This window comes from Oreochromis aureus, linkage group 7 (genome assembly GCF_013358895.1).
Source record: "Oreochromis aureus strain Israel breed Guangdong linkage group 7, ZZ_aureus, whole genome shotgun sequence".
NCBI classification, from domain to species: Eukaryota; Metazoa; Chordata; class Actinopteri; order Cichliformes; family Cichlidae; genus Oreochromis; species Oreochromis aureus.
The window spans coordinates 49,899,289-49,926,464 of NC_052948.1; the positions used below are offsets into that span (position 1 = coordinate 49,899,289).

General features: G+C 44.1%; 1 protein-coding gene across 3 annotated transcripts in view; it reads right to left on the minus strand.

The window, feature by feature from the left end:
• Nucleotides 1-10,234: 10,234 nt before the first annotated feature.
• The window catches only part of si:dkey-34e4.1 (carboxyl-terminal PDZ ligand of neuronal nitric oxide synthase protein), a 50,151-nt gene continuing 33,209 nt past the window's right edge, over nt 10,235-27,176 (minus strand). For 2 of the 3 annotated variants that reach the window (XM_039615865.1, XM_031754628.2), the window contains 4 exons: nt 25,682-25,843; nt 24,511-24,715; nt 23,400-23,730; nt 10,235-12,332 (listed from right to left, as the gene is read on the minus strand). In XM_039615865.1, the coding sequence (XP_039471799.1) occupies nt 11,768-12,332; nt 23,400-23,730; nt 24,511-24,715; nt 25,682-25,843 (1,263 nt within the window). In that variant the 3' untranslated portion in view covers nt 10,235-11,767. Of the gene's footprint in view, nt 12,333-16,143; nt 16,396-23,399; nt 23,731-24,510; nt 24,716-25,681; nt 25,844-27,176 lie in introns of all 3 variants that reach the window. The other variant, XR_005613989.1, reaches the window with a different exon arrangement.

The following is a 27,176-nucleotide window of genomic DNA, read 5'->3' on the forward strand; positions in this document are numbered from 1 at the left end:
TGGACTTGCTGGTGTGTTTCAGATCATTGTCTTGAACTTAATGGCATGAACTGATGGCCAGAGATTCTCCTTCAGGGTTTTCTGGTACAGAGCAGATGGGAAAACATTCAGCTCATGAAGCAGCAAATCAACCCCAGACCATTGTACTACCACCACCAATTCCCACATAGCAGACAGGTCTGGCCCAGGTCTGCTATGGTAGCCAACGTTTCAAATGCAGGTTTGACAGGTTTGTGAGTGTACACTTTATCCAAAACCTCGTGAGGGTTTGCTCATGGTTACCATTGGGTGGCTGTAGCTCAGGAAGTAGAGCAGGTCACCTACTGATTGGACGGTTAGTGGTTCAATCTGCATGTCAAGAGTGTGAATGTGTATGAATGTAGTTAGGAAGCACTCAGTTTAGAAAAAGTGTGTGATTGGGTGAATGTGGCGTGTTATATACAGCACTCTGAGTAATCAGGGAGAGTAGGAAAGTGCTGTATAAGAATCAGTCCAGTCACTGTCTGAACAGAGTTTCATCATGTTACTTTCGCGGCACATGTTGTTTTTACATGGCTTGATTAAGGTACACATTAGGCTTACATCTGGGGCCAGAGCTGAAACTGTTCTGGGCCAGCACAGGGCCACCAGTGAGTCTGCTACTGGCCTTGTGCTGGCCCATGTGTAGGCCACCTCTGGCAAACCAGATCTGGGCCACCAAAGGGCCGTCATTCTTTGCGGTATGTGGGCCATGTGTAAGCACATTGTGTGGGCCAGATCCGGGCCATACCAATTTTGCTGTGTGGGTTTGGACTCTTTTTATGAAATGCTGTGTTAATGGTGTGTTAGTTTCCACAGATGTAAGTGGACTCAAACCAAAAAGTACAACTGTTGTCCCGTCATTTTGCAGAAGAGTCAAAAGTCTTGGGAGTCATCAAAGTATTTTTTTGACAAGTGTTAGAAGAACATTTCTTTTCTTTTTGGTCAGCTGTGGTTTTCTCCTTGGGACTCTCCCATAGACGCCATTTTTGTTCAGTCTTTTTCTTATTGCTGAATAACCAAGTCTGACCTTAACTGAGACAAGTGAGGCCTGGCATTATTTAGGTTCTTTTGTGACCTTCTGGACTTAAATAAATAAGTGACTATTTAAAAACGGCATTTTGTATTTACTCGAGTTACCTCTATCTAATATTCAAATGTGTCTGATGATCTGAAAATTTAAGTCTGAGCATAAGAGGTGGCCCAGGATGTGTTTCCAGTATCTGCTATAGCAAAGCGAACTGACTGCTTGATATTTATCGTAAAAATATGAACACAGTACTATTTTCCAGAAAGACAGACAGTATGAGTAATTTGCAAAGCATTAACCTACTCTCCAACAGTGACAGTAACTGAGTGGACTGGATTGCTGCTATGTTACAGGTGCAGTTTTCCTGATTTACCAAGCAACAGCTCCTGCAGAACACTCATCATCTAGCTTCCTTTGTTTGGACAACCTTTGTTAACTTAAAATCAAACATCACTTCCAAGTAGTGGTCATCGTAACTTATATTTAGCTTTGCAAAAGGGCCTGGCTTTATCAGCTCTCAGGAGTGCAAATAACAAGGGCTGCTTGGCTTTCAGACTATAGCTGACCTTTTCTGAGCATGCTGCAAGTGTGATAGGTATTACTTCTCCTCTACTTGACCTCATTACCCAAAAAAAGGAAGAAAAAAAAACATCTGTTAAAGGAAATGATTTGAAACTAGTGAGTATTTTATCGCCTCCAGGGTCTAGCTGTACAAAAAGCTCACCTAAAGCTTTTGCTCTGATATTCTGCACAGGCTCTTCAAGCAGCACACAGCAGCAGTTTTTGCCTGCTTAACATTCATGTGCTCAAAGCTGATAAAAAGAAATGACAAACAGAAAATGTAAGCTGTGCTACACACCTCCAGACAACCAAGAGACAAAAAAAATCCATCCATCCATCCATCCATCCATCCTCATCCGCTTTATCCGAAGTCGGGTCGCGGGGGCAGCAGCCTAAGCAGAGAAGCCCAGACCTCCCTCTCCCCAGCCACCTCCTCCAGCTCATCCGGGGGAACACCAAGGCGTTCCCAGGCCAGCCGAGAGATATAATCTCTCCAGCGCGTCCTGGGTCTGCCCCTGGGCCTCCTCCCGGTGGGACATGCCCGAACACCTCACCCAGGAGGCGCCCAGGGGCATCCTTGTCAGATGCCCGAACCACCTCAACTGGCTCCTTTCGATGTGGAGGAGCAGCGGCTCTACTCTGAGCCCCTCCCGGATGGCCGAACTTCTCACCCTATCTCTAAGGGAGAGGCCAGCCACCCTTCGGAGGAAGCTCATTTCTGCCGCTTGTACCCGCGATCTCGTTCTTTCGGTCACTACCCACAGCTCGTGGCCATAGGTGAGGGTCGGGACGAGATCGACCGGTAAATTGAGAGCTTCGCTTTTACACTCAGCTCCCTCTTCACCACGACGGACCGGTGCAGCGTCCGCATCACTGCAGCCGCAGCACCAATCCGTCTGTCGATCTCTCGGCTCCCTTCTCCCATCACTCGCGAACAAGACCCCGAGATACTTAAACTCCTCCACTTGGGGCAGGAACTCATCCCCGACCGGAGTGGGCACTCCACCCTTTTCCGGCTGAGAACCATGGCCTCAGATTTGGAGGTGCTGATCCTCATTCCCGCTGCTTCACACTCGGCTGCGAACTGTTCCAGTGCGAGCTGGAGGCCCCCACCGATGAAGCCATCAGAACCACATCATCCGCAAAAAGCAGAGATGAGATTCTGAGGCCACCAAGTGAAAGCCCTCCGCCACTTGGCTGCGCCTAGAAATCCTGTCCATAAAATTATGAACAGAATCGGTGACAAAGGGCAGCCCTGGCGGAGCCCATCACCCACCGGAAACAAGTCCGACTTATTGCCGGCAATGCGAACCAAACTCTTGCAACGGTTGTATAGGGATCGAATGGCCCGTAACAGTGGGCCAGACACCCCATACTCCCGCAACACCTCCCACAGGACACCCGAGGGACACGGTCGAATGCCTTCTCCAAGTCCACAAAACACATGTAGACTGGTTGGGCAAACTCCCATGCACCCTCAAGTATCCTCGAGAGGATAAAGAGCTGGTCCAGTGTTCGCGACCAGGACGAAAACCGCATTGTTCCTCCTGTATCCGAGGTTCGACTAACGGACGAACTCTCCTTTCCAGCACCCTGGCATAGACTTTCCCAGGGAGGCTGAGGAGTGTGATCCCCTATAGTTGGAACACACCCTCCGGTCTCCCTTCTTAAAGATGGGGACCACCACCCCGGTCTGCCAGTCCAGGGTACTGCCCCTGATCTCCACGCAACATTGTAGAGGCGTGTCAACCAGGACAGCCCTACAACGTCCAGAGCCTTCAGGAACTCGGGCGGACCTCATCAACACCAGGGCTCTGCCACCGAGGAGTTGTTTAACTGCCTCAGTGACCTCGACCCCAGAAATTGGCGGGTCATTCCCTCATCCCCAGACTCTGCTTCCTCCTCGGAAGACGTGTCAGTGGGATTAAGGAGGTCCTCAAGTATTCCTTCCACCGTCTGACAATTTTCTCAGTCGGCGTCAGCAGCGCACCGCCAGCACTATACACAGTGCAGGTAGAGCACCGCTTTCCCCTCCTGAGACGCCTGACGGTTTGCCAAAATCTCTTCGAGGCAGTCCGAAAGTCTTTTTCCATGGCCTCTCCGAACTCCTCCCACACCCGAGTTTTTGCTTCAGCCACTGCCTGAGCCGCATTCCGCTTGGCCTGTCGATACCTGTCAGCTGCCTCTTCAGCCTGGTGGCTCCCTTCACCTCTGGTGTCCACCATTTGGTTCGGGGATTACCACCACGGCAGGCACCAACCACCTTGCGGCCGCAGCTCAATGCAGCAGCCCGGCAATGGAGACGCTGAACATGGTCCATTCGGACTCAATGTCCCCAGTCTCCCTCGGAATGTTGTTGAAGCTCTGCCGGAGGTGTGCGTTGAAGATCTCGCGGACTGGGGCCTCTGCTAGACGTTCCCAGCACACCCTCACCACGCGCGTTTAGGTGCACCGGGTCTGTCCAGCGTCCTCCCCGCCACCTGATCCAACTCACCACCAGGTGGTGATCAGTTGACAGCTCAGCCCCTCTCTTTACCCCAGTGTCCAGAACATATGGTCGCAGGTCTGGTGATACGATTACAAAATCGATCATCGACCTGCGGCCTAGAGCATCCTGGTGCCACGTGCACTTATGGACACTCTTATGTTTGAACAAGGTGTTCGTTATGGCCAAACTGTGATTTGCACAGAAGTCCAATAACAAAACACCACTCGGGTTCAGATCAGGGAGGCCGTTCCTCCCAATCACGCCCCTCCAGGTCTCGCTGTCGTTACCCACGTGAGCATTGAAGTCTCCCAGTAGGACAACAGAGTCTCCAGGTGGGGCACCTTCCAGCACCCCCAGGGACTCTAAGAAGGCTGGGTACTCTGAACTGCCACTCGGCGCATAAGCGCAGATGACAGTCAGGACCCGTTCCCTGACCCTGAGGCGCAGGGAACAAACCCTCTCATCCACCGGGAAAAACCCAACGCGTGCCGGCAGCAAGCCGGGGATATTAGAATACCCACCCCAGCCCGCCGCCTCTCACCAGGGGCAACTCCAGACTGAGACAGAGTCCAGCCCCTCTCCAGGAGACTAGTTCCAGAGCCCAAGCCATGCGTGAGGTGAGCCCGACTATATCTAGCCGGTACTTCTCAACCTCACGCACTAACTCAGGCTCCTCCCCACCAGAGAGGTGACATTCCATGTCCCTATTGCCAGTCTTGGCAGCCGGGATCGGTCCGCCAGGGCCTCCGCTCCTGGCCGCCGCCCGACACACATTGCACCCGACCCTATGGCGCCTCCTGCGGGTGGTGGGCCTGCGGGAGGATGGGCCCATGTCTCCTCTTTCGGCTGTGCCCGGCCGGGCCCCATGGACCAAGGCCCGCCACCAGACGCCGCCCTCGGGCACCCTCCCGGGCCTGGCTCCAGGGCGGGGCCCCGGTAACCCTATCCCGGGCAGGGTAAACTGTTCCCTCGATGTTCTTTTCATACGGGTCTTCTGAATCGCTCTTTGTCTGGTCCCTCACCCAGGACCAATTTGCCATGGGAGACCCTACCAGGGGGCAAAAGCCCCCAGACAACATAGCCCCTGGGATCCCTGTGACACACAAACCCCTCCACCACGATAAGGTAGCGATTCACGGAGAGGACAAATAAATGAATAAAATCTGCATTTTCTAAACTCCCGCGTATGGCTCTCTCATTGTAAAAATAACACCAAAAAAAGATAACAGGGATTTTACCAGCATTAAGGTGTAAGACCATCAACACACATTTCAAAAGGTGGACAGTCCAACAGCTTGTGTCTCTCCACAGTCCTACCACTTTTTCTCTTGTTCCCAGCTCCATCTGTCTGCCTGTTTACATATCTGAAATGTCTATCTTCCTAATAAAGCCATGACATAGTGAAAGAAGACTCCGGCTACAAAGGACCAGAGAGGAGTGCTCCACTGTGTCTGGTTTGGGCTTTATGTGAAAGCATATATGTTGATATAAACAAGACCACAGATATCATTCTTGTGCTTGTCTGGATTGAATTTCATGACATTTTAACTTATTCGTGATCACTACATCCATTACAGTCACATATCTATTTAGGAAAAAGCCAAGACATTCAACACTCAGCCTCTCCCTCACTGTGAAGTCAGCTCTTCAGCGTATAGGGGGAACTTTGGATTCACCATATTTGACTCAGCCTCTCCTGATCTCTGCTGCATTGGCTGAGGGCAGCTGGGTACTTTATTCATAAGCTGTGGGACAGTCAAAAGTCAAATCCTCTTTGAAATTCAGCGTCAGTGCTCTCTCACTGCATCCTGTTGTTTGCTTGCTGTGATCGGCTCTACAAAGGCAAATTTGACGTAGAAATATATCAGACCTAGTATGTAGTGCCAGGGTAAAAAAGCACAGTTTTTTTAGGCTTTGACTTTTTAACCATGTCTGTTTTTCTTTATAGTTAATATACATTAGTTCTAAACAAGCAATTTTATTGGACAACAGGCAATAGATATAGAGACCTGGTGTAACCTATATATTACTAAAAATATAACCCTTATACCAAGGGTGGGGAATTCCAGGCCTCAAGTGCCAGGTTTTAGATATCACCCTGGGTCAACACACCTGAATCAAATGATTAGTTCATTACCAGGCCTCTGGAGAAGTTCAAGATATGTTGAGGAGGTAATTTAGCCAGCCCTTAGTTACACAGGCCCTTGAGGCCTGGAGTTCCCCCACCCCTGCCTTATACAATGCATACATATTAAGTTACTTTTAAGATTAGGCTTGAAACTTTGACCTTTGATAAAGGTCATAGTTAGGGCTGGATCAGATGAGCCTGAACCACCAGCGGCTGGCCTTCCTGTCTCTTAGCTGTTAACATTTTTCCCAGTATTTCTCCAGGTCAGCCTAGACTGTTGTTATTATCCCCGCCACAACCCAAGACTGACATGCTAGTTATTATAATAAAAAAATAAAGGTTTGGGTACAACGTAATCTGTTTACCTAACTGCTTCTCAAAACTTTCTAGGGGGCCCGTTTCCTGCTGTTGTTCTTTCCTCCCCTCACAGCCAACCAGCCAACAAACCAAGCAGATGGCTGCTGCTCCCTAAGCCTGGTTCTAGCAGAGTTTTCTTCCTGTTAAGACGGAGGTTATCCTTCCCACTGTCACCAAGTGCTTACTTGTAGGAGGTTGTCTGATTGTTGGGGTTTTCTCTGTATTATTTTAGGGTCTTTACCTTACAGTATAAAGAGCCTATGATTTGGTGCAATTGAAACTGCAGGCAAGCAGGCCACCCGCAACCAGTGACAGATGGCTTCCCCTCCCTGAGTCTGGTTCTGCCAAAGCTTTCTTCCTGTTAAAATGGAGTTTTTTCTTCCCACTGCCACTGCCAGCACCACCAAGTGCTTGTTCACAGTAAATTTCAATTCAATTTCTCTTGAATATTGTAGGGTCTTTACCATACAATATAAAGCATGTTTCTGTGAAGTGGCACTGTATATATAAAACTGAACTGAACTGAAGTTGTGATATAAACAAGCCTCCAGAAAACCAATCACAAACTTGTATGCAGGACTGAGAATTTGCATCAGTTACGTTTTCAAAAATGCTGTAAAAGAGGTCACAAGGGCAGGGGAAGACAAGCAGCACACCATGCCCCTATTTCCTGTTTCACTTAAACCAGCGCAGTATTAAAATATTCGACACTATAGAACAACAGTATAACCGGACAATCAAAAAAAGGTTACAGAACATAGTGTGATACCTGATTCAGTTGCACTTGGTAATGACGGGCACCTCAAACTTGACTCATTCGTCAAAAACATGATAAGGGTAAATTTCACAAAGTATTTCACTAAAGAAACTAAAAGAAGGACCCATCCAAGGACCCAAAAAAACTGAAAGGGCGAGACAATCACTTCTGTCTGAAAGCATCTCTTCAAAAATATAAGAGCAAAAGTCATCAGAATCAGAATCAGAGAGACTTTATTTATCCCCAAGGGCCAAATCTGCAGCCGACCTTGGAAGTAATCATCTTTCACAAATGTTATCAGGATGTGATAAAAGGCAGGGATGTTCAAGGTTCAAGGTTCTGCATAGTTATACAAGTATAACACACAGTGAAATGTAACCTGACACGCTCCTCGACTTGTGCAAAAATGAGGGGGTGGGGTGGGGTGGGGGTAGAGGAAGGACATTATATATATAATATATACATTAGTTGAATGTGCAGTAGTAGCATGTATGCAGCAAGCAGGTGAATTCTGCTTGCTGCATGTGTGTATGTGTACATATTACACTGGTTTGGTTTGCATTGCCATGGTATGTTTACCTAAAAACAATACCCTGGCACAGCTACACTCCAACCAGTGTAGAAATCTATCAAGTTATTTTCTTTTAGATGTGCTTTGTGGTGTAGATGGTGAAGCCAACCAAAGTCATTCCCATATAACTCTTCTCTGCAATTGAATGTACAGCTAGTGTTTATGCTTTAAAAATATTTTTTGTTGAATCAGTATGTTAAACTTCAGCTTATTATGAGGAAACACTACAGAGCAATATCTAAACCATGGGTGTCAAACATAAGGCCCCGGGGGCCAGAATAGGCCTGGTAAACACTCCAATGGCCCACTGGACAACTTTGGAAAATGTAAAGGAGGGCATAGATTTTGGACTTTTAACTGTATTTTCATATATTTTACAGCTTTTCCTACTGATAGAGAACTCCCCCATGGTCATTCATACCAGGCCAAAGTAATTTTGTAACAGATCAAAAAAAGCAATTTAAATACAAACATTTTTTCCCTCACTTCGTCTGAAAGGTGCTGAGTCACGTGACTACAGCCTTCTTTGTGCACGAGTTTAGTGATTTCACTATAAATATTAATAACAGAGAAGAAAGTGGAAGCGAGACACTTTTCACATCCTGTGTATATAAAAATGGAGTCACTGAAACCTTTAAAAGGAAAAAACTTTTGCCCTGAAAACTTCTATCCTGCCCTCTGCTTTGAACTTCTTGCTAATGTGTTTGCTACATAATTATGACCCGAGAAAAACTGATGGTATCCAGCAAGGACTTACAAATTTGCATTTAAAGAGAGATGACACTATCACACCCTCTATCTTCTCTGTTTACTTTTTTGAGCCTTCCGCCCTGTAAATACTAAATTCGGCTGAACATTTAAACATTAGATTAATTAAAATGCACTGAATGCTATCTTCACATCCCTGTTGTGTTGATGTCAGAATTAAACTGCTGGGCTTCGTCATTCTTGGAAGATTGTTTAAAAAAAAAGGTAACAAGATCTGATTTGTTTCTTTATCTTTGTTTCTACTGGCAGCTGTTAAAAGCAGCAGGCTTTGCATAATGAGTCGGTCTCTGTGCCTGTGATCACCAGCATCTCACACACACACACACACACACACACACACACACACACACACACACACACACAGCTTTTATCACTGACCTCGCTCCTGTCCATACACAGACTAATGACTTTTCAGCGGCATTAATGGGCATATAAAGGACGATGGACATCTACTTTAAACGGCTATGTAAAACTGAGGAGCCGAGGCTTTGGCGTGAAGCTGCCTTCCAGCTTCTAAGGGCTATGTTAGATTGATCGCAGATCAGATGCAGTCTTCTATTGAATGGGCTCACTGAACAGGATGGAAACCACCTCTCTGGAGAGAAATAGGAGAGAGAGGAGGGACAAGCTGCACAAGCATCCTGCATTATTGATTATCCAGCAGGGGAATTCCATGTTGAAGGTGAGAATGAAGGCACGCAGGGACCATACACAGCTCATTTCTTATCTCCAGACCGTAGCAGAAGTGGTTTTGGAATCCTTAGATCAGAGAGGTGCACAGGGAAATAACAGCATTGCCTTCTTTGTTACAACTGCATTGCACTGAGGCCCTGAAGGCTAATAAACCTGTCAGTCAGATGTTTGCACCCTGAAGCGACAGGGCACGCTGCAGAAGTGAAGTTTGCAGGCTCATGGACTAGAAAGAAGAAAAAGCTCACCTTCAAAAGGACACCTTGGGAGCACAACGCCTTGGAGAAAGGGACAGGAAGTGTCGGCAAGCCTTGAAAATGTTAAGTGTGTGGTAAAGAATTTGAGAGGCATGAATTCTTAATGTCAAAAGGGACTGTAATGAGATATAATGAATGCATAGCCAAACAGGCCAGAAGAGCTGACCATTTGTCTGTTCTGCTTTCCATTCAAAGCAAGGAGACGAAACCAACAGCACTGTCAGTCTTTAATTGGAATCCAGCCGTGAGCTGCTACAGTAGTTCCTCAGAGCCGCACCTGTGAGCTGATATCTTACACCGCTGCGTTACTATTTGCACTGTAATCTTCTCAAAGTGCCTTCAGCTCTGGCTGTGGTTCAAATGATGTTGACTGTACAGCGGTTACAGGAAATTACACTGAATGAAAAGGCGTGTGAACAAAGATCAGCAGCAGATTCAAATATGTGCAACGACAGGAAATGTAAGCAGTAAAGTAAGCACAGTTTTCTTTGAACCCCCTCCTTCCATAGCACTCTTCTCCCTAGGTGTCCTGTGTGCAGAAGGTAACAGAAAGTAAGGGTCTAAGACTTTGGTTCTTTTCAGGTGATCCACAAATAGCCAGAAACAAAGTTTTTTCTTCCAGCTGTTTCTCTTTATTATTTTTTCATCCACATGTTATTGCTGTTGAGCTCCCTGCCACATGTAATGTTGGGAAAAGCCTCATTTCTGTGTTTTCCCTGTACACCTGCAACTTTACACTCCCCCCATGTGACCTTGTGTGCTTTACCCCTCATCTCCATTTATATTCACTTCTACTCGCAGAAGGTGGCACTTTATTCGACACCTTTAACAAGGCAACAGAAACGTTAACGTGAAGTTAAACAGATCCTGCTTTTCATCGTCCATTGTTCCGATTATTATCTCTAGCATTTTCTTCAACATTTTATCATTTTATTTATAAAATGTCAGACATTCAAAGTAACTCAGTTTATTGAATTTTTCAATCTGGTTTGATCTATGGTGGAACATTTTGGCATTTTCATTTCAACTTCATACAGTTATTTCTTTTATAACTAAACTGTTGGGATGAGAGTGCAGTTTGATTCACTTTTAAACTACTCGAGGTCCTTTTCTCTCGATCGAATGCCAACAATGTTCCCACCGCTTAGGTTAATTCACCCTGAAAGCGAAAGCAGATTTGTTGGGTATTCAAGATTTGACAAAGATAGAGGCAAAGAAGAGAAAATCCATCTGCCAAGCTGTCTTTCTCCAAGGTCCTCTCTGATTCCCCAATTATCTTCCCATTCAGTATCTTGTAACAGACTCCCCACTCAGACGGGCGCAATCCATTACTTTCATGGTCATTAGCTTCATGTCGAGTTTCACAAAAAGAAAATGCTTTTAATTCAAAAATCCCCTTTGGTTTTAAAGGATTGCATCCAAAACAAATCAATCGAATAGACGGAATACCTGCAGACATTCCACTCATTTTCCCAGCAGTGCTTTAAGGCCCACGAAATGCAAGTAAGAAAAAAAAACATTCTAAAACCCACTAACCTCTGAGAGTACAAAAACATAATGCACAGCCCTACACAGCTGTGCGCAGACCGCAACACATCATTTTCCATTTTTACTGACTTTCTTGTTCTTTTCTTTCCGCCCACCATCCCCCGTCGGGTGCTCCTGCAGAAATCGAGGCTTCTCCCAACATCAAAATTACCAGCATTTGCATGGTCATCGTGTATCGCCACTCTTTAGTTTGTACCACAGTGAACCATTATACAAAATAACCTTTTAACGTCGACTACTAGCAAAAATAAAACGTGTTCCCTCGTTGGCTTTGAATTCTACGCTAAATTGACTTTAACAGTGCAAGAGGTGCTACATGTATTCTGCTAAACATTCTAGTCACTAAAAAGTAAATTAGCTCATTGTTTTATTACAAAAATACTAAATCTGTCCACAGGCTAATCATCTGTACAATAGAGTACTTTCCAGGAACTGGTATCAGCTACTGTGTGCCTGTACTGAGTCACAAGTGGGTGGAACGATTAAAGGCCCTGAAATAGAGCCCAGTGCAAACATAGGAGGGTCTGATAGTAAATATTAGATTAAAAGCTGATTGCAGAAGATGATGGAAGTTTTCCAGGGGAGCAATAGCTCCTAGCTCCGCTGAGGGACGTTAGGGTCTTCTTGGCTGCTCTCCAGCAGCTCATCCTCAGAAAAGCTGATGTGAAGGCAGGTATCATTCATCGGGGAGGAGAAGGGCAGCGGGTGGCCGCAAGTGTCCGACTGTGAAGTGAGGGTGGGGGCTTCAGTGGCATACGACTCAGCGGCTGAGAGAACGGTTTCCCCCCTCTCCTCCAGGGGACTGTTACAGCCACTGGAGGCTGTTAAAAACGTCCCACGGTCCCCGAACAGGTCGTCGTCGTCACGCAGGGGCGACAGCAGGGACTTGGTTTCGGAGCGCACGCCCGAATCCTCGCTGGCGGAGCAGGAGCTGCTCTCGCCGTTGCTCAGGGAGTGGAAGTCGCCGGATGACAGTGAGCTGGGGGTGATGTCAGGGAACGAGACGCTGCTGCTGCGGCTGGGGGCCGCGTCGTTAGAGGTGACCTCTGCGGGCGTGGGCGCAGCTGCGACCTCTGACCCTGGAGACAATGTCCTGCTAGCTCTCTTGCGGTTCATGGAAGGTGGAGGAGGGTCGAGTTTGGGGATTATCTGCTTGCACCTGTCGGTGAGAAAACAGAGGTTAGTGAAGGTTAGTGAAGCCTTCAATCGGCTACCATGTTGAGAAATTCACAGTAGATTCATGAGCACATTTTCTATTGTTTTTTATTTTTTTGCTTATTTATATTCAGCATCATTTTCTACATTACTAGTAGAAGAATGCACCTCGAGCCAGTTTTGCTCCATCAGTCACATTATACTCCATTAACCTGAGTGCACTGTGGTGTAAGCTGCTACTACACGACACAGTGACTCTGTTTCTGGCTCCCTGTTGTTCCGGCTGTCTAGGAACTTATCTACGTCCCACAGCTTCTCTGCTGGGGAAACGGAGGGACGGGGGAAGAAAAAGAGCCAAAGACTGCGGGAGGGGAAGCGTAAAGAAGCGAGGAAAAAGCTGCAGGCTTTCCCCCATCACGCAAGCCAGAAATAGCTACATTGCTCACTCGGATTTTACCACCATAACATCATGACAAGCACCAGTGCTCACAACCACACTCAATTATAGGCGTTCTCTTGGAAAATGATTCCTGACAAACACCCGATAACAAGCCTCACTTCCTCCTCGACTCCTCCCATTTACATTATAACTGTGGCTGCTAACTTCGTTCCCCTGAGAAATCCGGTCCGTGGTTGAATCCTGGGCTGAGTAATGAACTTATGTGACCTAATGATGTATTTACCGTCTCCACACGAGGATGATGATGACAGCTACAGTAATGGCAAACATGTAATGATGGGGAAAACATCTCCTGAGATAATTATCCGCCATTTCCTACACTAACAAACGGAGCAGCACAACGTAGCGCAGGAAGGTAAAAGTCAACCTGAACTCCACTGACTCCAAAGGCACAGGGGGGTATCATTAGTTAGCCAGTGTAGCTGCGGGGATTGCAATGCAGTTGAAGAAAAATGTAGCAATGAAAGGGCCGGCATTATAGTTTGTTTCAAAGGTCGTGGTTCCCTGAGAATGGAGCCGACTGCTTTAGGATCCCTCGACTTTTCCTCAAAGGACAGCATGTGGTAACTTTTTTATTTTCAGTTAAATGTATTGGAAACTGTTTTTATGGACTGACGCAAAACGTGGCACCTGCATCAATGGTGGCCACAGGCTGAGTTTTAATGAGGTTAGCAGGTTAACAGTTGTGGGTTTCCATGAAATGATGTTAAGAAATTTTTGGTGGAGACATTCATGTTTATACTCAAAGTAGCACACATAGTGATCCCTAAAGGCAAATGAATCCACTTGATTCTTACTCATATTTAGCTTGGTTTTGGGGTGGTAGGTTCACTGTTCACGCACAATCTGCTCAGCTACCGGTTTGATTCTGCAGCAGGTTTAAATGGTGTTATTTTTAAAGTGCTGCCAATTTGTGGCTTGGATTCCAGCTGGATTGAGCATCAGGCTATTTTCTTTTCCTCTACTTTCTGTCACTATTTTGATTTAGCACTACTCTGGAAGACCAGGACATACAACTGGGATTAGTGTTGTCAAAAGAACCGATACTACTGATATCTTTCAGTACCAAAATTCTGAAAATGTGACAGTACTTTTGTGTTTTTGCCTTAAGTACTGTAGCAGGCCTTTGTACTGAAGCTGTGAGTCTTCTGGAACTGAACGAGATGGAATATGCCAGAAGGTGTTTTAGTTTATCCTCACTTGCTAAAGAAATACAACAAGAACACACACAAGCACAGGATAAACTACACTTGGAAGATTGTGACTAGTACAGCTGCTGTAATGGCTCTGCCACGCTCATTAATAAGAAGGCTGGTATGGAAGTACTTAGTACTCGAGGTAGATGACCAACCAATTCGTCAACCAATTCGCCAAAGTTCCAATACTTTAGCGAACCAATTAAAACAATTGACATTCAACAACATCCAAAGTTAAGTCAGCTATAGTGCTGATTGGCTAAATTAAATTAAATTATTGCTTCAATAAACGCTCAAGCTAATGTTAATGTATCTAACATTACAACTTATAATATTGACATTTTAAATAAATACTCTGCCCACACCATGTCTGTATTTTAAAGTTACAGTGTGTAAAACCTCACCACTAGATGTCAGTAGATTTCTTTACCCTTCCCAATTCAAGTACACAATCCTAGCTATGGTGACCACCGTTTCTTTGTAGTGAGTGTAGAATGTCAGTCTGCTAACCCTTTCTGTTGTGAGTGAAACTTTGACATTTAGCAAATAAGCTCTCATACATTGTGAGAATGTAATCAAGTTGTTTATCAGAGCGAAAGCGTGATTAGTAACATACATCAGTCTAATATTAGCTGGCATGACGTTAGCTTACAACCAGCTGTTGCTGTTGTATAAAACATGTATTATCCTTCACATCTTGAGTCTGAAGAGGTAATTTTTTATATATTATTATGTATGAATGCCATAACAGCTTTCATTCCATATTATGTAGAGCTGCAGAGTATTAGTGATTAAACAGTAAATGCTTTGACGAGGAAATACTGAAAATAGGTCACTGAACTTTAAAAATCCAATCCTCAGTTAGTCCCTGTCAGGTGTACAGAATACAAGACGAGCTAAGGACTGGGGTCAGACTTTTGACAGTGAAATGGCCCACAGTGGCCCACAGTGATCAAGTTTTCCAGTGCTCATTATCCTATAAAGTTGTACAAAGTAAAGTGATTATTATGAAAGGACCTGTAATGACAGTACAAATACAGTTCAAAAGAGAATATGAGTCCTTACTTCTGGTGTATCATTTGATCAGCAATTAGATTCAGCTGATTTCACTGTGGATTTATCTTTTTGTGACAATGCAGCTGGAAAACTGCTACTTCCACTACTTCTAAATTGAGGCAGGGCACAAAGACAAGCATAGTCACAATTCCCGGCTGATCTCAATGCTAGCCAGCAGCAAATGACTCCTCAGCAATCTTCTACTCATCCAACTGGAATCTCATATAGGGTGTGATATTAAAGCTAGTTTAGTTGTTGTGCATCTGCCAGCTGCTTTGGATTCCACCCCAGCTCCTCCCTTAGTGCTGTGTGTGACTTAATAAATGTCATATTGGTCAGTGACTGCCACTCGGATCTGTGCTGCAGGTCTTGCGGCTGCTATGGGAGGAATGCTCCCCGTTGGCCTTTCCACGTTTCATAAATGCTGATTAATGTAAATTAATGGTGACATAAATACAGTTCTGTTTTGACTGTAGTGGTCCTGACTGAACTTTATTAATTACAAAATTTATGATGGTTTCTTTAATAGCTGCTTGTCAAACATGCAGCAGAACAGTACGTGAGACTTCTGGTGCTTTATGGCGGTGGATGGTCTTCTCAGATTCTCTCGGTAAATCAAAACATGCATGTGACAAAAACACACACTCACACTCTAAAATATCTCACAGAGCTGACTCTAACACATCGAGTCTAAGACAGGTACATAAAGATGTGCCGCTCCTCCAGCCCTGCTCTGACAGTTTTACAGCTCAGGCCAAACCTCCACAGATAAAATAATACCACGTCTTGACAAGAACGTTTCCTCTCTTCCGGCAAAACCGGGAGAGACAAAACAATCCAACAAAAGGTGGAAAACAGAGACAGAAGTGCTGTGCATAAAACATTTGTGACTCATTGATTACCTCAATGCTAATGCGGCTTCTAAATTTGCAGAAGCACATTTGAATGTAAATAGAGGTTACGCAGTCATTAGCAGAGAAATCACTGGTGAGACCTACGCACGAGCCAGCGAACACCCACACTGTTCATCCACTGCATGCACAGCCTCATGCTTGTGCCACAGACACATGCTCCACATGCTGGTTACCATGAGTAATACTCACATAGAGGGAGGAGAAGGGGCAGAGAAGAGGAGGAAGAGGAAGAGAGGAAGGGGGCTTAGGCAGTGGCAGAGAGCTCCCCGGGCTCCCAGGGAGAAGCAGGTTGGTGCAGTAAACGATGAGAGGGATGGGGATGGGGACAGGGCGATGAAAGGCATGAGCTGGGGGGTTTTAAGGCAGTGGCTGATGAGATCTCATTAGGAAATGAGGGATGGTTAGAGGAAGAAGAGGATGAGCAGGAGCGGGTCCTCACACCTGTACCAAAGAGAGGCAACAATTAGACGACAGAGAGTCGGGGAGCTATGCATGTGGAAGGAATAAAAGCTCACACCAGTGATTTCACAGGTGGTAACATCTAATACCACACAGTGGCAGACAGGAATGTAGGTATTCGGTTGAGCAGCTGGGTGTGGAAGTATTTTCCCCCATTCTAAACTCAACTTCAACAATTCAATAATAACTTCAGTGTTACATAAGGTGGAAACATGCACTTCCCTGACTAGAGCAAAGGTTTTTCCATCAGTCTGACTTGGTGCGTGGTGCTGAATACAGCTGCAAATGCCAGCAAGAGGTGAAAATCAGAGAGATAGCACATTCAAAATGCTTTGTGGCAAATACGCATTTTACAAAAGTCACCTTTAGCTGACCTGAAATCCAAAGGTAGCATTGCAAAGCACTGCATGACCTCAATTCCCAAAAATTTGGAGTGCTGTATAAAATGTAAATAGACACACAAAGCAAAGGTATGCAAATCTTATTTGCAATATAATGTAGAAAACATAACCAATGTTTAAAATGAGAAAATGCACCAATTTAAACAAAAAAATAGGGTCATTTTGACGTTGATAGTAGCAACACACCTTCTAAAAAAAGCTGGGAAGTTGGGAAGGGGCCATATTCACCATTGTGTAGTATCCTGACTTCTTTTAACAATAGTCCATAAACATCTGGGAACTGAAGAGACCAGGTGCTGGACTTTTGGGAGAGGGATGTTGTCCCATTCTTTTCTGGTATATAAATCTAGCTGCTCAACAGTCCTGGTTCTTCTTTGTCATAATTTTCTATTTCATAATGGACCAAATGTTTTAACTTAGTAAAAAGTCTGGACAGCAGGCAGGGCAGCACCTGGACTTTTCAACTCCAAAGCTGTGCTGTTTAATAGCTGGAGTAAGCCGTTTAGGATTGTCTTTCTAAAATATGAAATGCCTCCCTTGCAAAACCTGTTTGCACCTTTTAGCAGTCGTGATGCTTTTGAGATGTGCAATCTGCAAATTATGCAGGCAATAATGCACCCCGATACAACCAGAGATGCAGTTTCTATTCTTTACTCCAGAGAATGCAGTGTCCATGTTTTCCAAAAATAATTTCAGCTTGTCTAACCACAGAACAATTTTACACTTTAATTTAGTCCATTTGAAATGACCGTTGGTTCAGAGAAGACAGCTGGATTTCTGGACCATGTTCACATATGGGCATTTTGTTACATGTTAGAGCTTTAACCTCTATTTGTGGATGGAAAAATGAACTGTGTTTACAGACAAAAACTTTTGGAAGTGTTCTTGAGCCCATGCAGTGACTTAAAAGACAGAATCACGCCTGTTTTTAATGCCTTGCTTCCTGACGGCCAGAAGATCATGGAACTCCAGTATTGATTTTTATTCTTCTTCCTTACGCACAGAGATTTCTCCAGATTTTCTGAGTGTTTTGACAATGTTATGTACTACTGATGATGCTATTTTCAAATTCTTCACAATTCTACATTATTCTGAACTTTTCCACAATTTGTAGCACCAGGTTTTTGCAGACCAGTGAAACCACTGCCTGTAAAAACCATGTTACTGACCTGTTAACCTAGTTATTCCCCCCAACAGCTGTTTCTTTGTAGTGCTACTTACTTTTCCAGCCTTTTTTGCCTTTGTCAAATTCAAAAAGCGCTAATACCATTTTACAGACTTTTGTTTGTTTATTTACATTTTCACAGCACTTGAACATTTTTGGAATTTACTTAAAACTGAAAGGATTACTGTCATTCACAGTGATGGTTATCCTAACACTGTAAGTTACTGCATTTTTTCATGTATTGTAAACTGTAATAATTGGACTGAACACAAAACCTTGAGGCCTATCAATTACCTTACAACAGCAATGCAAGTCAACTACTTTAGGCATGCATAAATGTCATTCATAGCATATTCACCTACATTACCTCGCCTGAAAACAATTTGTGGTTAAATTAAAAACTTGCAAACAGAGAAAACAAAAGCTGCTGGTGTAACTACAGTGAAATATCTCCAAGCTGCTGTTGCTTTGCAGCTAGCTTTCTACATGCTACGTTAGCGATCCTGCAAGCAGCTAATGATGCATGGTTTGAACTGAAACGTGCCAGCTCTGACATCCAATCCAATCCAGTTTTTCGAGTCAGGACTGAACTGAGCTCACGACTGGACTCTATTAGAGTGGATTGGTGCATTGCTACTTGGTGGCACATGATAAATCTGCAAAGTAGTGATTAATTTTCCTTCCAGAACTCAAAAATATCACAAAAACAAAATATCTTCTTAATAAAAAACTTTTCACAGACAAGTCTATTACTGAGAAATGGTCAGTAGATGGAAACATGGAGTACCAGTGCCTTTTCACTGAATTATTTTACTACCAAAGATGTGTGGCAGCCTTTTCACTGTCTGTTCTTGAACTAATAAATCTCACATGAAAATAAACGAACAGAGCGGAGAGAGGAGCAAAGGCTTTTTAAAACATTTATTTACAACTGAAGTATATATGACTCATTTTTTTAACCATTAAATAAAAAGGAACAAAGCAATCAATCAAGAAGAGAAAGAAGAAAACTCTGGGCCTTTGGAAAAGCATCTTGTTTTTCTACAGAAACTAACACTTAACCCCAGCCGAGGGTGTTGGTGAGTTGTCCGTGTGGGACGTTTAAGTTTGTAGGTGGACGAATGTGAAAGTCTGCAAAACTTCAAACTTCTACTAATTTTTCTGAAAAGCAGAAACCTGCCAATTAGAGTGCCTGCCAAAGCTCATTCTTACAAACTTTCCAGCTTTGCAGACATCACATTCAGCCCAATCTGAGTCTGAAGGCACGGATGAATCTTGCTGAAAAACTGTCAAAAAACATTACAGTAACTGTTTGTGAAAAACAGCATGTAAATTCAGCGGACAGTATGGGTTCTGCCCAAATGCCTAAAACCATTATCCAGTACGCTCCCATCGCATTCGTGCAATCAAATTATCAGCCGGCGAGGTCTGATAGTGCAGCTCGGACACAGAGACCATGATGTGATGAAGCAGCAAAATGAAGAAAGGATGGAGGAGAAAGGAATATCATGAGACAGGTCAGGAAATGTGATTATGCAACATGCAGTCCTGTCGGAGAGAGTAGAAGAGAATGCAGTGTATACAGTGCAGTGTATGCCACGGGAAAGTATGACTCACTTGTGAATATAAGCTGGCTACTATATGTTTCTGTCTGAGCTCTGTGTGGGCAGACTGCAGCTTTTAGCAGCATTGTGGCTCAAGGGATGTCAATCTTTGGTCTGTCTACCACAGGTAGAAATATCTCAGTAACGTATGGATTGACTCAACATTTTGTACAAACGTCCGTGCACTCGGGAGTCTCCGCTGACTTTAGTCATCCTCTTACTCAGCTCAAAGTTGTGGCAACAAAGTGTATTTTAAGCCTACTATAACATCCTGTTTTGATCCCACTCGTGTTGTGTAAAGGTTGACTCACTACACGGCTGGCTATACACCGAATGCTATAAGCGGCGACGCACAGCACCGGGGACAGCTGGCGAGCTGAAGAACACACATATGCATTTGTAGGATAATGTGTGGCGATTTTGCATTAACAGTGCCAATAGATACTGTCGCTCTGCTTGACCAGTGCTAGATATGGGAGCAAGGGAGGGCGGGGAGGGGGGTAAAGAAGAGATGCGAGGGAGAAGATGGCACTGGAGGACCTGTCTAGTTGTTCGCAGAACATAAAATTGGGCCACTCAGGCTGTAAACATTGATCCGCTGGGGAAATCCAGAAAACAAAAGCAAATGGAAGCAATAAAATTTGCTATGCAGCGGGTGGGGGAGGGCAGACACAGGAGGAGTCTCACTGCGTCAAAGGTAATGCAAAGGAGTTTGGCAAACGGGTGGAGGGGACACACACAATAACACAAAGGAGATGAAGTTTCCATTTTTCCACTGCCGCCCCCACCTCCCCTCTATTTTTCCTATGCTGTAGCAAATTTACAAGATCTGGCTGGGGTACATAAGCTTCATCACATCACCTAATCTAAACAGCAAAAAAGGTCAAAACTGTTTGTTGTGTATTTTCTTTTCTTCTGCTCAGCTGTAACCCTGACTTTCATCACTTTATTATGTTGTTTGTGTAAATTTCAAGATTGCTATTTACATAAAGATGATGTCACTCAGGAGAGGACGCAAACACAAGCCAATACAGGAGGAGGAGGAGGAGGAGGAGGGTGGCAGCCAGGGAAAAGTCACTTTGGTGGTACGTTCCTGAGCTACTTCGTCTTTTAAAATAGAAAATGTGGTGGGGTAGTGAAACAGCGGGAGTGAGAGAGCCTCGCATGCGAGCCGCACACTCCCAGAAGAATTCAATATTCAGATGGAAATGTACAGTAACAGGACGGTTCTCTTTGGAAGACGTCTGAGGTTAACCTTTGTTTTTTCTTTTGCTTATGCAAAAAAAAGAAAAAAAAAGATAGTAGCAGGGTAGAGTTTCAGGTTGTGAACGGATGTGAGTGGGGACTGGCTGGGACTCTGTGCTGTAAGAAACCACAGGCTATGAGTCTGGATAAGCACAAGCAATCTGCCAGGTCAACTTCCCATTTTCCTCCTTCACTGTTTTGAAATCATCTTAAAGATGCTCTGTAGAGCCAGTTTAAGTGTGTGAATGAAAGGAAACTGGATAAAAAGGAAATTACCAAAAGAGTTTATCCTGACTGAGAGCTCTCCTTGATCTTTTGTAGTAAAAGTTTAGAATAGGAAGGATTTAAACCTCATTAAAAAGTGATTATACACAGTAGTTCTATATATGTTTCAAGGCGTGTGTGTGTGTGTGTGTGTGTGTGCGCACGGGTATCACTGGGCGGCATGCCAGAGAATTTAGATGCCGAGTCAAAGGTAAAGTAGTAAAAGCAATTCACAATATAAAATGTGCAAGCGAGAAATGGAGCCTCGAGGAACCCTGAAAAGCAAAACACATTAATAATGAATTATTGCAAGAAAATGATCACATTTACTGTCCTTATTCTCTCGATGTGTGGTTTAATGGCTTCTCAACATGAGTTTATTTCATGAAACAGAAACACGAGGCCAGAGTTTAGAGCTGATGGAGTTTCGTGTGTTTCTCTTAAATCTCATTCCCTCTCACGAGCAACTCCAATCCCCTCTTTGTTTGTCTAACCCGAAACCTTCTCTCCCCCGTGTTCTGTAATCCCCTGACTGCAGTCACACTTTGATTAGCTGGAGGCGTTTTCTGCTGAGTCGAGCTGTTCCCCGCTAATAACACTGAAAGCTAGCGGATGTGTATGTCGCTGCGTAGCCTGGTTACCCCAAACACAAACTGACATAAGCAGCATGCATGGCCATTAAAGGAGCTTAACGTTCGCGGGAAATGTTCAGCAAGTTAGACGAGGATATGTGTGCTAAATATCAATCTATACTCCTTAGTTTAACTTAACAGGAGAAACGACAAATGCTGTTCAGTCCAAAGTTAGCAAAACCCACCTGCTAGCATCTTTAAAGGTTACCAATCCAATCAACTTTTTTGAAACAAAGTTCTGCTTGTTATTACTTCTCAGTTTGTTATAATACTCCACATCCTTCATATTTAACTCTAGAATACTGGTATACAGAGTTAATGGTGCAAGGTGGAAAGGTCCTGTGGCTGCACACTAAGCCTAAATCCTCACCACTCTTCCACCGTGCTTGACAGTTGGAATGAGTTCCTGTTTGGTTTGTTTTTCACCAAATGTGCCACTGTGCATTAAACCAAAGGAGATTTTTGCAGAATTCTCAACATTTGTTTAGGTGCAACTTTGCAAACCTAAGCCATGCTTATGCATTCTTTTTAGAAAAGAGAGGCTTTTTCTTGCCAACCCGTCCAAACAAGTCATACTTTTCCAGTGTTTTTCTAATTGTACAATCATGAACTTTAACATTTAACATGCCAACTGAGGCCTGTAGAGTCTGAGATGTAGCTCTTGGGTTTTTTTGTAGTTTCTCTGAGAATTGCACAGTCTGACCTTGGGGTAAATTTGCTCCTGAGAAGACTGGCAAGCGTCTTGAATATTTTCCACTCTTAAATCATCGTTCTCACTGTAGGATGATGGACAACTTGTGTGGAAATGGCTTTATAACCCTTCCCAGATTGATGACAGCAACAATTGCCTCTTTCAGATCAGTGCTAATGTCCTTTCTCCTCGCCATTTCGTTAACACACACTTGAATGCTCGAGACCAGCAAAACTGCCAAAACGTTTGCTTTTAGAGAGCTGTTCACACTTGCTGATGATGAATAAATCAAGTGCATTTGATTAGCAGCACCTGGCTCCTAATTACCCTCTTAACTCCTTTAGAAGCAATGAAGGTGTAGATAAATTTTTATGCACAGCATGTGCATTTGAGCTTTTACTAATTAAATAATTACACAGTGCAATATGGCATCTGTAGTTGTTCATCTGAGGTTGAATTTTACGTCATTTTAAGAGCCACATAATTTTTGTTCTTATCTCCTGATATGTAAAGCGACTGATTGACTATACAAGCCGTATTTCTCTTCTGTCATCATGGACATGTGAGATGGATGAGCAAAACTCTCCACGCCCCACCACTATCTGGTGGATACATTGCTGCTCTTATTACCAACAAACAGTGCTATGTTGGTCACACTGCTGTGAAGGCACAGACTCTGAACTGTTAGTGGCAGGGCTTTGCCTAAGCTAGATAGCCAAGGAATTTTCATATACCAAATTCCCCCCTCAGGCAACTGCATGTGATGTCCTCCACTCTCTGAATTCTTGTATGAAAGAATTCTCACTCTTGTGTATTTGAGGAAGTGATATGAACAATTTCCCAATGCTGGGATAAGCCGAATTTGTTGTTCGTAATAGTGTTACCGCAAAACAGAAATTTCCTTTAATATATATGTAATTGCTTCACTCCAGCCAACCAATATTATCTTTTTCTTTACAATAAAAATGAAGACAGCAGTCTTACTTTTCATCCAGGCTGGCAGAGTTTCGGGATGTGAACGGGACAATCTCATTGCCGGAGATCTCCTTGTCTTCCACGGCGCCATTTGCTCTGATGAAGGGGTCCAGGTCATTGTTGGCTGAGGCTGGTGGTTTGACGCCGCTCTCCATGTTAAGCAGGTTGAGGTAGGACTCAGCACAGCCCAACTGGGTGGGCGACAGGGGCGAGGTTTCGAGTGGCCATGAGGGCGTGGAGGTGATGAGCTGGTCCAGGGTCTGACTGTAGTGATTCTTCAGATTTAAGGACAGGGACTTTGCTGATGCTGACACTGAACCACCTGATGACTGCTGGCCATCTGAGACAAACATAACCGGAGACGAATCAACAAGAGGTATAATGACACGAGTCACCTGTAACCAGCATGCAGACTTTTTAGAATAGTTTGGTGCCTTTGTTAAGATTTATAACTCTCATTATAGAAAAGGATCTGCTTGTGCACTGATCTCAGGCCAGCCACACCTGAAGTCAGCAAGATTTCCTAGACTAGTATGGAGACACACAGCTCTGCCTGGTGGTTATTCATAGTTAGTTTGGCCATTCTTTAGCTGAAAAAGAACAAAGAATAAAGGCTGTTTTCATCACCTTCTCACTGAGAAGTAAGTTATTGCTGAGGGGAAGTGTTTTTAATCCACTGCACACAGTATGATTTATGCCACTGTGCGTTACACGGCAGTGCGTGGGGGGGGGGGGGGAATAACACGGTATGGGGTTGATGCATGGTTCTCGATCTTAATTTTCAAGCCTGTATAAAAGCGCAGCAGTCCTTTCAACGTAAAATCTCATCTGTCGGGTTGGCAGACAAAGACTCCTGTTCACTTTGGTTAAATTTCTCCAGGCTGAATTGCTTGACAGTTTATGCTGAAATTTCATCTTCCGTCACCACAAGCAGAGACGACAATGCTGGCAGGCGCGGGAAATCGGTGAGTGAGCGTGGCTTGTGTCGTGACTTTCATCCACAGGCCGAAAAAAAAAGGAGTGAGCAATCAAGACCGCAGCACATAGACGACCTGACCTGACAACAAATTACTCAAAAGGCAACATGCTGTTCTCAGCAGTCACCCCTCCAGTCGCCTACCGTGTCCATTAGCTTGCAGCTCCTGTTGCGGCTGCCCTGGGTGTGTTGCTTTCAGGGCGCGGGCCTCCAGCTCTTTCAGCTGCTGCACGAGCAGGGTCAGGTGTTGCAGCAAATCCCTGTTCTGCAGCAGCAGCTGGTGGACGCGGGCCTGAGCCTCGATACGAGCGGCGGTCTCTGCTGCCATCTGATCTTTCAGCAGCTGTACCTGGAGAGAGAACAAAGGCTGAGGTGTGTTTTGTTTGAGCGGGACCATTTCTGACCTGAGCGTGCAAAATGGAAACGTAAACAGTGTTCTTATACCTCGCACACGGTGTAAGCTCCAGAATTTTACGAAGACAAAAGTAGATTTACGTTACTTTCTATATTTATTATAACTAGACTGCAATGAGAAGTGCTGACATTCTGGCTGTTTGGGTCTAAGACTGACTAAGTGGTTGGTGCAGAAGACTTACTGCATTCAGATCTTTGTTATCATCATTTGCTTGTCTATATTTCAGCCCAGGCAGTGAGATATTAAGCTGCAATAACGGTCCTTAAATTACTGTGTCAGTGCTGCCCTCTAGTGGGACAACATTAATATGAGAAACGCAGAGAAGCACAGGTAATAATCTGTTTGTTGCTGTTTTCCCATTATGCAAATTCTGAATGTGTTCTGGCCTGAAGCAGAGAAAAGTCTACCTTATTTCTGTGCATTATCCATGTACGAGGAATTTTACATCTGAAATCACAATAAAATTGTTGCATTGACGTTGCTAAATAGGCCAAAGGAAGTTTAGTCATTTTTGCCATTAGACAAATTCACAGCATGAGCCAGGATCAACCTAAAAACTTACTGGCAATAGCAAAAATCGTTGATTTTAATTCTGAGTAATGAAATATCATCTTCAAAGTGCCACTAATCATTTGAAATCCTCCTGGCAGAAGAGGATAATAAAGATGATGTTAAAAATGTTAGTTATTTATGAAATGTGAGTAGAGACATTTACCACTTAATATCTGACGTGCAGCTAAGTCCAGTTACAGTGAATCTCATCTTAAAGCCTCAAATCTGTATTTCTATTACATGTACAGCACAGGATTAAAAAGTACTCTGTACTGTGGGCATAATGGGATTTTTGTGTCTGTGTCTAATGCTGTACACCCTGTAAGACTGTGTGTATATGATTCTTACCTGAGCAACAGCCACCTGTGTGTGCTGCTGCTGCTGCTGTAGTTGCTGCTGAAGAAGCTGCAGGTAGTGCTGTGATGCCAGCGGAGTAATAGAAGGAGAGCAAGGGCTGCTGGGAGTAACGCCTTGGGATGTCACAGTGAAGAGGGACCTTCGATTGAAGTCCTAACCCCAGACAAACAACACGGAGAGAAAAAAACACACTTATTGATGAAAACAGGCTGGCTTGGGATGAAGGTATGAGGTTTGAGCCTTCAGAACCCATGGTGCTGCTAGCTGCATGTCCTAGCTACATAACATGACCTATTTATAGACCTTGGACAGATTAATGCAATTACCATACTAGCGGGATACAAACCTCCCTGTTCTGAGTCCCCAAGACCAAGATAGTCATCCACTGAGCTCCCGAGGGGCCCCTGCTGTAACGCCACTTCTATAAGCTATATGCTCATTACCATATCATCTTCTCGTTTCCTTCCATCCTGCCTCCATCTGTCCTGTAACAAATTTTTAATGATTTTCCAGATGATCTCTGGTAGCATAAAAATTTCCTGGAGATATAGGGCATTCCTTAAGTAGCTTTTCACTTCCCCTTCTGCCTTGCACAGTAAGACGGGCAGATAGGTTGTGGGTTTCTGCATCTTGGGTATTGGCAGTCATCAAGAAATGGAGGTTTTGTATGTGTCTGTATGTGTGGTGATAGTTTCATGACAGAACATACATAGAAAACATATAAAACACAAGATTTATATGTGTATAATTACACCACTTGTTATTACTAAAATGAAATGAAATGAAAAGAAAATGTAAAGGCCACATCTCACCACTAGAGGGCAGGCAGAACACTGTAATGTACTTTCAAGTTAAGGCAGATTTTTATGAGAGGCAGCTCACTGGCATTACATTAAAGGTGAGGTTTTAGCTCTAATGTATCAATCTAATCAAAAATCTATTTGATTTAATTTATGTAATTTAATTTGTAAGCCACAGTAAGGTAGAAAGGTAAGTAAAAACAGTTACTCTCACAGGTTCTGACACTGACACAGCAAGTCTGCTTTACCACATTTTTAATCAACTATGAGCAACAAACTATAGTGATCATAACTTTATGAACACACCATTTTGTTCATTTTACACAAGAGCTTTCCATTTTAGTCTCTAACATACTTGGTATTTTTGAAGTTGATGGGAATTAATAAAAACTATGTCACATGCTTCAAGCCACCACTGGGATAGGCTATGGCCCGCACCTTAGTAACCAGTAACCAACAAAATGTACAACAAAAAATACATTTTGTTTACAGCCTGTTTTTTGGCTAATTAAAATTAGAATGGGGTGTAGCATCATAGTTAACACAGGACACACTGTGCTAAGCAAGCTAGCTAGCTAGAGCTAGAGTGCATCACCTTTGCTACTCTTTTGTTCAAACAGAGGCATGTCTGGCTTGAAAAACAAACAAACAAACCAAAAAGCAAGATGTCGACAGAAGGCCCTAGT